We start from the raw sequence: 12,734 nt of genomic DNA, 5'->3' as shown, positions 1-12,734 counted from the left end.
TGGTTTTCTGCTTATATTCTGAGGCTGTAAAGGATATAAAACAAAATTCTGGTTATCATTAGTGATGGGACAATTGATACCAAGTCTCCGACGCAATTTTCAAAGCAATGTTGTGTCGCACACTGTGACGATGCTTGTATCGAAATGACAAAACAGCTTTGAATGCCATGCAGTACGGGAAGGTTGGGAAGGCTGGTAAAAAAAAAAATCAGCACTTCGCATGACTTTTGTGTTTGAATTACATTGACCTGGTTGTGTGTGTGTGTTTCTGTGTCTGTGTACACTTATTTAGGATTCAGTAAAATATTTTAGAATAATGCATGTCACACCGGCATATTCTATAGCTGGGGTCTCTGAGACCCTGAACAGCTCACCCAAAATATTTTTGCAACTACTCGCATCCATTTCAGCATCAACTTGTCGGAAGAAACATCAGCGGTGTCTGTGGCAAATAAATATCAAAGAACAGATACTTTATTAAAAACTACAAAAAAGAGATGACAACGGAACAAAAGAAGATGGCATTTTTTTCAATCTCCTCAAGGACTTGTAACATACCGTGGCAGAACAACTGTGTGTCACAGATATAATGCTAAGAATTATAAGAAATGACAAGACACGTATTATTTGCTTTGTTTTTTTTTAATAAGAAGATGTAACATTAAAATAATAAAGTCCAAAAAACACACACAAAACTCAATACATATGGAGGGAGGGGTACTGGAAGACCAATAACAGCCCTTGTGATCCACGCAGATTTTAAGTGCTATGACATTTTTAAAGAGGTGCACGTCAGGCTACATAGTTACAAGTATAAATCAGCCTTAATGAAAAGTTTTTGGCACAATTTCATGAAAGCCTCAAATGGTTCAGAAAGCCTCGATTTCCTATCACTAGTTCTCATTGAATTTGTATAATGCATCAGCTTTTGAGAATTATCTACTTGGAAATCCAGCTTTCAGTTATAAAGCATCATGAAAACAAGGTTAAATGTTTAATATTTCCAGTGTTTAATATCACCAGAGTCCACTGGAATCTATTTAAAGACAGGTCTCCACAACCAAAATCAAACCAGCTGAATATCATTTTAAACTATTTAACTATGATATATAAAAACAAGTCATGATTTCACATCCTCATTAGTTCAGCCCATAGTGTGGACGAAGGTCTTGTGCACCTCTCTGTAAGAGTTTCTGAGGAGTACATATGGAAAACACTTTTCCAGCATGTCTTGACTCAAGAACGGTGACTGCTCCACTATCTACAACCCAAAGAATACAAAAAAGATTTGTATAATAAACCTTTTTTTTTTTTTTACATTTGAATAATTATATTACTCTCCAAAGGTTTATTACCATGTCTAGAAGGAGATAAATTGAATCTCTGTTCTTTATTTCTGCTCGCTCCACATTCTGACCTAACTGCAGTAAGACAGATGATGCCACCTACAAGATGAGTGTTATCATATATATTAGATAAAATAAAATACAAAAAGTTTGTTAAGACTTTACAATAAGGTCAGATTAATAATTAGTGCATTAACTAACAATAAGCAATATATTTGTTACAGTATTTAATAATCTTTCTTAACATTATTTAAAAGTACAAATGTATTTACTGTTGTTTCATGTCAGCCCAGGGTGTAATATTAAGAATACTAATATTACCAAAACAATTTTTTAATAATGTATTAGTGAATTATGAAATTAACATTAACTGAGATTAACACATGCTTTAAAAAATGTTTTCATTGTAAGTTCATGATGACAAATATAGTTAACTAACATTAACAAATGGAACCTTATAGTGAATTTTTACCATGATTTTCAGTACATGTTTGCTATGTATTTTCAATGTCAGTGTATGGAATGAAAAATACTGAATTTTTGCTGTGCATTTAATGGTGTATCATTCACCTTCAGGAATTCTTGAAGCTGAGTCTGGATATTTTGACTCTGGACAGTGAACATAGCTGCAGCGAGATGGTTAACTGCAGTAGCCAAGCAATGAATGTTGTTTTGGTGACCTGTTGAAAAACAAGACAAGTTCATTTGAGTTTCAGAAATTGTTCAGCACAGTACATCTTAAATGAGGGAGGACACAAATGCAGAATGAACGGAGTAACGGAGTTTATTAACAAAAACGAGAACACAAAATGATGAGGGAGGAAGACAGTCCACATAACAGAGCAGGGTACATGACAGGAGAACCGGAGAGTTGGAGGTAGCTCCAGACTCTGTGGCAAAAGGAGACTAGGTAGCAGCTGAAGAAACCACAGGCTTGGCCCTGGGGAAGGTAACTCTTGAAACCCCAAAATGTCTGTCAGGTCAGAAGAATCAGCAACCAGGGAGGACCCAGGAAGCAGGGAAGGAACCAACATGACAGACAAACATAAAGACAAGAGAACTGGAGAGACGAGAGATAGACACAGATCAAAAGTAAAAACTTTTGAAACTATGACTAGAGAGATAAAACAAGAAATAAAACAGAAAAGGAAAAACAAAGTAATAAAAAATACTAGAAATTATTAACTAGAACTTTTTTTATTTAAAAAAGGATAACAATAGAAACAAGCTAGGAAAAGGGGAAAAAATCAAAAGGTTCAAGAACTAAAATAAAGAACTAAACCATAAAGACTGGAACTAGACTATAGACTAAACATGTGAACAGATAAAAACTAGAATTAACAAGAGGGAAACTAGACTAGATGCAATATGCTGAATAGCGAGTTCTAACAAGACTAAAGATACAAGCAGGAAGAATGCACACAAGGAACTAAGGATGGGCCGATTGCCAGTTTCAAGGTATATCGCGATTTGAAGATGTTTCAAAACCACTAATATTTTCCATTATACCGTTCCTGTGCTATGCACTGTTTTTCATGTCTCCTCAAAAACCGAAAGTGTAGGAATCCCTTACTCTGACAAAAAAGCTTACCAGGAACTTACATGATGGGCAACCGCGTTTGACAATTGCAGCTTGTCTCTGTTCTGGACTTGCACAAAATGTGTTACAACACATTAATTTTTCAAAATATAATTTATGTGTAAATATATTAAGTCTGTAAATGGTCATTAATAGGGGCCAGTGATGCTGAAGATGGACACAAAGAGAAAAATACTGTAGCAGGCAGATCACTCACTGTTCATGATGCACAAAATGTTGGAAGAAAATCCTAGATACTGATTTGGGGATATACAGGTGCTGGTCATATAATTAGAATACCATAAAAAAGTTGATTTATTTAACTAATTCTATTCAAAAAGTGAAACTTTTATATTATATTCTTTCATTACACACAGACTAATACTGTATATTTCTAATGTTTATTTCTTTTAATTTTGATGATTATAACTGACAACTAAGGAAAATCCCAAATTCAGTATCTCAGAAAATTAGAATATTGTTTAAGACAAATACAAAAAAAGATCTTTAGAAATCTTGGCCAACTGTAAAGTATGAACATGAAAAGTATGAGCATGTACAGCACTCAATATTAGTTGTTATTTCTTCATTGTTGGGTCTGACATATCGCATCTTCCTCTTCACAATACCACACAGATTTTCTATGGGGTTAAGGTCAGGTGAGTTTGCTGGCCAATTAAGAACAGGAATACCATGGTCCTTAAACCAGGTACTGGTACCAAGTCCTGTTGGAAAATTAAATCTGCATCTCCATAAAGTTGGTCAGCAGCAGGAAGCATGAAGTGCTCTAAAACTTCCTGGTATACGGCTGCGTTGACCTTTGACCTCAGAAAACACCAACACCAGCAGATGACATGGCACCCCAAACCATCCCTGACTGTGGAAACTCTACACTGGACCTCAAGCAACGTGGATTGTGTGCCTCTCCTCTCTTCCTCCAGACTCTGGGACCCTGATATCCAAAGGAAATACACAATTTACTTTCATCAGAGAACATAACTGTGGAGCACTCAGCAATAGTCCAGTCCTTTCTGAAGCGAGACTCTTCTGCCGCTGTCTGTTGTTCAAGAGTGGCTTGACACAAGAAATGCGAAGCTGAAACCCATGTCTTGCATACGTCTGTGTGTAGTGGTTCTTGAAGCACTGACTCCAGCTGCAGTTCACTCTTTGTGAATCTCCCCCACATTTTTGAATGGGTTTTGTTTCACAATCCTCTCCAGGCTGCGGTTATCCCTATTGCTTGTACACTTTTTTCTACCACATCTTTTCCTTCCCTTCCCCTCTCTATTAATGTGTTTGGACACAGAGCTCTGTGAACAGCCTCTGTGAACAGCATCTTTTGCAATGACCTTTTTGTGTCTTGCCCTCCTTGTGCAAGGTGTAAATGGTCATCTTTTGGACAACTGTCAAGTCAGCAGTCTTCCCCATGATTGTATAGCCTACAGAAATAGATTGAAACCATTTAAAGGCTTTGCAGGTGTTTTGAGTTAATTAGCTGATTAGAGTGTGGCACCAGGTGTCTTCAATATTGAACCTTTTCACAATATTCTAATTTTCTGAGATACTGAATTTGGGATTTTTCATAGTTGTCGGTTATAATCATCAAAATTAAAAGAAATAAACATTTGAAATATATCAGTCTGTGTGTAATGAATGAATATAACATACAAATTTCACTTTTAGAATGGAATTACTGAAATAAATCAACCTTTTGATGATACTCTAATTATATGACAAGCACCTGCATATGAATGTATTTCTGGGGGGAACTGTCTTCAGAAAAGTTTAGATGGTATTTTCTTTTCATCTCATCTCTGTATAATTCTTATTAAAGCAGTGTTTCAGCATAGCTGCTGTGTTTGCAGCAGTAACCCGAGGAAATGCTGTATGTGCTGTACCATAAGCGTTTCCTGCTGCAAGAGAGTGAATCTGCCATTTGCTTCATTCAGACATGTAATATAATTTTACAAAGCTAGTCAGAACATTGTTTTGATACAAATTGGGTTGTTATTAAATCATATTATGTATATAAAAATGTATAAATAATTTATATGAAATTATCAATTATATCTATATTATATAACTGTACAGATTTAGGTTAAATAAATGTCAGCCTTTAGTTTTCTTCTTCTTTTTTTTCTAATCAAGAAACCCAACGATTCATCAAAAATTTCAGAAACAAATCAAATAAAAAATAAACAAATATTGCTGTTCCAAATATTCTGGATGTTGCTGAAAAATAAAACATTGTGTCCAGTGTAAATTCCTTTCGTTTTTTATACACATTTTAGAGCTGTAACAACGATACCATGATATTTTTGCTTAAGGTTATCATAACAAGATGTCGTAATCGATTTGAGTGGGTAAATGCTCACATTCAATGGCGTCTGGCACTTTGGAGAGGTGTTCTCTTCACGGATGAATCCCGGTTTTCACTGTACAGGGCAGATGGCAGACAGCGTGTATGGCATCGTGAGGGTGAGCGGTATGCTGATGTCAGTGGGTTTATGGTATGGGCAGGCGTATGTTATGGACATGAACACAGGTGCATTTTGTTGATGGCATTTTAAATGCACAGAGATACTGTGACACGATCCTGATGCCCACTGATATGCCATTCATCCACTACCATCACCTAATGTTGCGGCATGATAATGTGATAACGTATGGCCCCATGTTGCAAGTATCTGTACACAATCCCTGAAAGCTGAAAACTTTCCAGTTCTTGCACGGCTAGCATACTCACTGGACATGGCACCCATTGAGCGTGTTTGGGATGCTCTGGATTGGTCTATACAACAGTGTTTCCCAGTTCCTTTCAATACCCAGCAACTTCATACAGCCATTGAAGAGGAGTGGACCAACATTCCACAGGCCACAATCAACAACCTGATCTACTCTATGCGAAGGAGATGTTTTGCACTGTGTGATGCAAATGGTTTATATATACAGTACAGACCAAAAGTTTGGAGACACCTTCTCATTCACAGAGTTTTCTTTATTTATTTATCTATATAGTGTGACTCTACAATTTTCATAGTCATGAAAATAAAGAAAACTCTTTGAATGTATATATATATATATATATATATATATATATATATATATATATATATATATATATATACATACACTTATTTACATTTATTCATTTAGCAAACGCTTTTATCCAAATCGACTTGCAAATGAGGACAGTGGAACCAATCAAAAACAATAAAAAGAGCAATGATATATAAGTGCTATAACAAGTCTCAGTTAGGTTAACACAGTACATGTAGCATGGGCTTTTAAATAATATAATAATTAAAAACAAAACATATAGAATAAAAAAAGAATAGAGCAAGCTATTGTTAGAGGTCTTTACACACACACACACACACACACACACACACACACACATACACATATACATACATAAATATATACATACATACATACATACATATAAGTGTTCCTGTAGCTGAAGTGGTAAAGCATTGAGCTATGAAGCGCAAGGTTGGGGGTTAGATTCCCAAGGAACACATGATAGGTAAAAATGACAGCCTGAATGCACTGTAAATCACTTTGGATAAAAGTGTCTGCTAAATGCATGAAAATGTATATATATATACACACACACACACACACACAATTACATAATAAATGACAAGAATATAGAAAGATTAGAAATGTAGTTAGATTGTGTTTTAAGAATAGATTTAGAATGGTGAGTGTTAAAGGCAAGGCAAGGCAAGTTTATTCATATAGCACATTTCGTACACAATGGTAATTGAAAGTGCTTTACATAAAAGAAAGTAAAATAATAATGAAGAAAAATAACAAGAATAAAACAAGCAATTAAAAAAAAATTATATATATATATATATATATATATATATATATATATATATATATATATATATATATATATATATATATATATATATATATATAAAAATTTACTTACCGTATTTTCCGGACTATAAGTCACACTTTTTTTTCATAGTTTGGCTGGTCCTGCGACTTATAGTCAGGTGCGACTTATTTATCAAAATTAATTTTACATGAACCAAGAGAAATGAACCAAGAGTTCACATTACCATCTCCAGCCTCGAGAGGGCGCTCTATGCTGCTCAGTTCTCCTGTAGTCTACACTGAACACATAGAGCGCCCTCTCGCTGCTGGAGACGGTAATGTTTTCTCTTGGTTCTTGGTTCTAAATAAATGCGACTTATATATGTTTTTTTCCTCGTCATGACGTATTTTGGACTGATGCGACTTATATAGTCCGAAAAATACAGTATTTAAAATGAATTTAAAACAGTTAGAAAATGATTTTTTTTTTTTTTTAAATAACAGTGAAAACATAATGCAATCGCTGATCTATAATATAGAACTGGATTGCTCATGATGTCATGAAAGTGAAGCCGCTGCGCCGTCATATTGGTAATCCCTAGGGTGCGTAAACGTTCTATTGAATTAATAGGAAGTTGTATGATTTTATTTAGAAAACATCACCTAACAAGTCAGCGTTTATAAATCTGAAGTATTTCTGTACATTATTACAATGCAAACACCCTAGGCATGTAAAGGTTATTTTTTTAAAGGTCGCAAATTTCCCCTACTTATTAAAAAGCTACGTTCATTACAGTAGTGGGCATCATGAACAATTAACAACATAATTGTATTATCCATTGTGATATATTCAAATCCATTTCTGATACTAATACGTTCATGTTTAACAATTCTTGAAAAATTATAAAGAAATAGGCTATATTTTGTGTTGGATCAGTTACCTGTGTCATCAGTGCGCAGCAGACACACCCACCTTAATGATTTGAATATATCGCTTATACTGCCCCAAAAGACCGTAAACACTGCAGATTACATCTGAAGTAAACATGAATTTACATACACTTAACATAAAATGTCATAACATTTGACAGTGTCAAATGCAGCACTGTGATCTAGCAATACCAGCAACGATATTTTGCCAGAGTCACAATTTAAGCGAATATCATTTATTATCTTAATGAGTGCTGTCTCTGTGCTGTGATGCGGTCGAAAACCAGATTGAAAATTGTCCAGGTATCCATTTGAGTTTAAGTATTTGTTCAGCTGATTAAAAACTACCTTTTCTATAATTTTGCCTATAAAAGGAAGATTAGATATTAGTCCAAAATTGCTCAAAATGGTGTTATCAAGATTGCTCTTTTTCAGGAGGTGCTTAACAACTGCAGTTTTCAGGGAGTTTGGAAATGTCCCAGAAAGAAGTGAGGCATTCACCACTTCTAAAAGATCTGCTTCTAAGCAGTAAAGCACACTTTTGAAAAAAGATAAGTGTGTCAAGATAGCACGTTGACGATTTTAGGTGCTGAACTATGTCTTCCAGAATTTTGCTATCAATTGCTTCAAAAATAGACATAGTATCTTTTTGATATTTTGGCCGAATCTGTCTGACCTGTGCATTACTTGAGGATGTGCTAATCGCCTTCCTGATATTGATGATCTTCTCAGAAAAGAAGGATGCAAACTCATTGCATTTGCTGTCTGAGAGCATTTCACTGGGAATCTGACTTGAGGGGTTTGTCAGTCTCTCAACAGTGGCAAAAAGAGTACGAGTGTTATTTAAGTTACTGTTTATAAGGTTTGAGAAGAAGTTCTGTCTAGCTGTGGCTAGTTTCACATTAAAAGCATGAAGGCTGTCTTTATAGATGCTATAGTGAATTTCAAGTTTTGTCTGGAAGACCTGCCAAGAGAGCATTGCAATATATATATATATATATATATATATATATATATATATATATATATATATATATATATATATATATATATATATATATATATATATATATATATTTATAGGCTATATTACATATTGTAATATTATATAATGCTGTGTGCTATCCGTCGCACACGTGTTATCTTCAGAGTGCAAATTACCATGGTTACTTACAGTACATACCCTGAAAATAACCTCAGATTTTGTAACCGAATGCTGAGGTTATCCGTTTGCTTATCCTTAAACATACCTGGGTATGTCACATAACATGCTTTTTGGAATACCCCCTGCTCTTCTGCCCAATGTTACCTCCATGTTCTCGGGTGTAGAATGAGTTTGGATCCATGCACAGGGTGGGTAAAGACACTGCTATAAAAACCAGCAGCAGGCAGGTGATTTTGAACTCCTCCTCAATGGATGAGTTGTCTGGCAAGGAGAATAATGAATAATTAATTGGAAAAATTAGATTAACTAGAGACGTCGTTCCAGATAGACAAACTTCTATATCTGGAATTCACCTGTTTGCATGTTTGCTATGGCTGAAACCAGTGCAGGGTCGATCTCACATGGCAAACCAGCTGCCGAAGCCATTTCATACACACTGAGTGTAACCTACATGAAAAAAATAAAAAATAAAAGAAAATCATCCAAAAAGAGAAAAGTCTTGAGATTAGGTATTTCTTGTGATGATGAAAAAAGCAACATGTAAATGTTAAATAAAAGGACTTCAAATCATATTTATTTCTGAAGCGCTTTATACACTTCTCATAGTTTCAAAGCATCTTCACAATAAACAGGAAACACCAATATTAATGTTGTAAAATTAATCAGTCAAACACTTAACTGCTCTGTGGAAGACAATAGTGTCTTCATCCAGCTCATTTTAGTTCAGTGTTGATTCCATTAAGATGAATAACAATGTTAATGTTGCAAAGATCAAAGTTTTGCGTTGACTCTTTCTCTCTTCCCTACAGACAGAAAAAAGCTAAATGGAGAAATGTTATTCCAGTAGCAGTGACTTGATTTACCTTGATGTCAACATCAGAGTAGATGAAGTCCTTCAGACATCTGATGGGTCTCATTAGATATGGGCAGTGTCTGTCCATGATCTACAGATGGAAACAATCAGTAGACTTACATCCTGTGCTCACTCATAAACCAGGCAGTACATTATAACATGCCTTAATAATGATTTATATACTATAAGAAGCTACACATGCAATGATAAATGCAAATGCAAATATATATATACATTTATTAAAAGTATTAGATTGCATACAGTATTATTGTAATATATAAAAAGTAGAAAACACTTGATCGAATGTGTTCCAATTCAACCTTAATTATGAGACATAAATAAAGACATTCACCTCTTTAAGAGCATCTTGGATCATGGAGCGAAATGACAGAATCACACCAACAATAGTCATTCTCTTCAAAACGTTCTCACTGCCTGATAAAAAAAATTAAAATATGATACACAACTGTATAAAAAATAAAAATAGACTCTTTCCAGATTCAATTGATGTATTGCTCTTATCAAAAGTGAAAGTGTAATTTTAGTTCTTTATGGGGTTATCAGGAGAAGATTCTTCAAAACAAGTATACTCCAGAGGGTTAATTAGAGTACAAGGTCACAGAGCAATAAGAGAAGATGAGAATTATGAATTAGTAAAACATCATCAAACAAACATTCATTTTCATGAAAAAAAGAAAAGATTTAATTTTTTGAAATATTATAATTTACTGCCATTTGATTGTGTTTATTCAATAAAATGTTTATATTGAGCTATTTTAAATAAAATGTGTATTTCACTTTAATTTTGCAGGGTATTGGTTAAAGCAATCATCTTATATTTGTATTTCTGGCACATTTTTGCCATTTCTGGTTATTGCATTATATTTTAAAGGGAGCTTTAAAGGTGCAGTATGTAAATTTTAATGGCATCTAGTGGTGAGGTTGTTAATAAGCTACATAAGCTGTGGTGGCCAACACAGGACTGAGATGTCAACGTCTGAGAAAAGCAATGCTGTTTCTTTGTAGTAGCAATTATTTTTCTTCTTGTTCTCGCGGGCAAAGAATTTACTTTTTTTCAAAAGGTGTTCATTTAAATTTCAACTGTTTACCGGATGTTCTTGCTCAATAAACAGAAACAAAATAAACACTGATCATAATACTGTGTAGCTCCATCTTTCCTTCTCACAAAAGGAGCTCTAAAAAAGGTGCCTACAGACAGTCCAATAATAAAACGGAGCAAACCATCACAGAATGAACATGAGGGGGGTTATTCAAATAAACATAAATCAAAACACAGGAAAATTATACCTACTTATGCACTTCTAACTTTAATGTTAAATATAATTATTCAAATTATGGCTAATTGTATGGGAATGTAAACTATACATTTACCAAAAAAGAAGAGTCTTTGGAGTCATAACTTAATAAGTCAAACAGCTTCCTGCAGAAGACATATTTTGGAGATGGGTCAATTAAATGTGCTGCTCTTCATATGAACACACACACTGCAAACATATCACAGGAGATTTATAACGAGTGGTTCCCTTCATTACTGCAACGCACGTCATTACATTACTAAATCGCTGCAATGGAGCAGCTCTAATGCTATTAAATAACAGATGATGAACCATGAAGCAAAAAAAAAGAAAGTAACAAAAACTTGTAAAATATATTTTAATGGGCATAATTAAGTGTGAAAATAAATAAAGGATATACAGTCAAACCAAAAATTATTCAGAGACCAGATATAATTTGTATATATTTTTTTTAATAGTGGGTGCAAGACACTATAGTTTTTCATTCTAAAATTTAGAATAAGTTTACTTTTCTTGTCTATCCTATTCTAAAAAAAAAATAAAAAAAAATAAAAACCTAGCTAGAGGTTCTATACTAGACTAACTGAGACTTGTCATGGCACTTGTATATGTTGTTGTTCTCTCGTTGGTCTGATTGCTTCTATTGTTCTCTTTTGTAAGTTGCAAACATCCACTAAATGATTAAATGTAAATGTAGATGTAAATGTAAATGCATTCATCATCGCTAGCCCCAGTATATCCACAAGTTTCCTGACCTAGTGAAAGAAGACCATTCTAAGTCATGGTCATCAGACTTTGGACTTCGGTTATCTTCATGTTTGACAATATGTAGGACACCTAGATGTTTATATCTGGTATATGGTATTTCTATATCCAATAAGGAATAAGACATAGATTTTCATTCCGTTACTGTCCTCTGCTCTGATTTGTGGCTATTTTAGAGCTTTCTCGCGGTAAGCTGTAGCTATCTTCAGCTCATTGCCATAATGCTGCTGAAGGAAAAGTTTGGCTTCTTTATATCCCTTAGCAGGACTCATATGTTCACAGCTGCGAACAAGAAGTTGGGCTTCATCATTTGTGAACTGTTCGTAGTATAAACTGTCTTGTGGATTATTAGTCTTGTTCTCAATCACATGTCCTTATGAAAGAAATATAGGCAAGAGGATCTCCAGAGAATTTTAATACATCTCTTTGAGGTAACTGGGATAAGCTCTGCTGCTTTACCAACAATTCAGTTATCTCATTGTGGAGTTACATCACTTGGCACAGAGTTTTAACATGATATGTGGTTTGTTAAAATGGTCTCTGGATAGAGCAGCAATCTTGGCATGGTTGACATAGGCTCAGACTTTCTACACTGGCTGAACTTGACATTCCTTTTGGCTTTTGAATAAATCACCAGCTTGTGACTGTGACCTGTAATAATCATTCATGCCATATTGACCTTCTTCGCACTCTTTTAACACTTTGAGTTCAGCATTTGATGCAGTAATTTCTGCATCCAGTTCAAGATGTTCTCGTTCAGCCGTTCAGCCTCTAATTCTTGCCTCTTTCTTAAAGCAGATACCTGGACTAAAAGTGCCGCATGCTTAGCCACTGCCTGGACAAGAGCAGAACTGTTTGAAGATGCCACAGAACTGCTTGTCACAGATCCACTTTTCCTTCTATCATGAGGAGCCGTCACTTCTGACACACTATCACTTGGGTTAAC

General features: G+C 34.6%; 1 protein-coding gene across 2 annotated transcripts in view; it reads right to left on the bottom strand.

Moving 5' to 3' along the window:
• Positions 1-606: 606 nt before the first annotated feature.
• nckap1l (NCK associated protein 1 like) overlaps positions 607-12,734 on the bottom strand; it is a 59,224-nt gene continuing 47,096 nt past the window's right edge. For both annotated transcript variants that reach the window (XM_026240797.1, XM_026240796.1), the window contains 7 exons: positions 10,060-10,142; positions 9,718-9,798; positions 9,208-9,301; positions 8,999-9,115; positions 1,917-2,026; positions 1,356-1,445; positions 607-1,261 (listed from right to left, as the gene is read on the bottom strand). In XM_026240797.1, coding sequence (XP_026096582.1) covers positions 1,145-1,261; positions 1,356-1,445; positions 1,917-2,026; positions 8,999-9,115; positions 9,208-9,301; positions 9,718-9,798; positions 10,060-10,142 — 692 coding nt within the window. In that variant the 3' untranslated portion in view covers positions 607-1,144. The remainder of the gene's footprint in view (positions 1,262-1,355; positions 1,446-1,916; positions 2,027-8,998; positions 9,116-9,207; positions 9,302-9,717; positions 9,799-10,059; positions 10,143-12,734) is intronic.

This window comes from Carassius auratus, linkage group LG36F (assembly GCF_003368295.1).
Source record: "Carassius auratus strain Wakin linkage group LG36F, ASM336829v1, whole genome shotgun sequence".
Lineage (NCBI taxonomy): Eukaryota > Metazoa > Chordata > Actinopteri > Cypriniformes > Cyprinidae > Carassius > Carassius auratus.
Note: the sequence above shows the minus strand (reverse complement) of the source record. Positions and strands in the feature narration are given on the sequence as shown.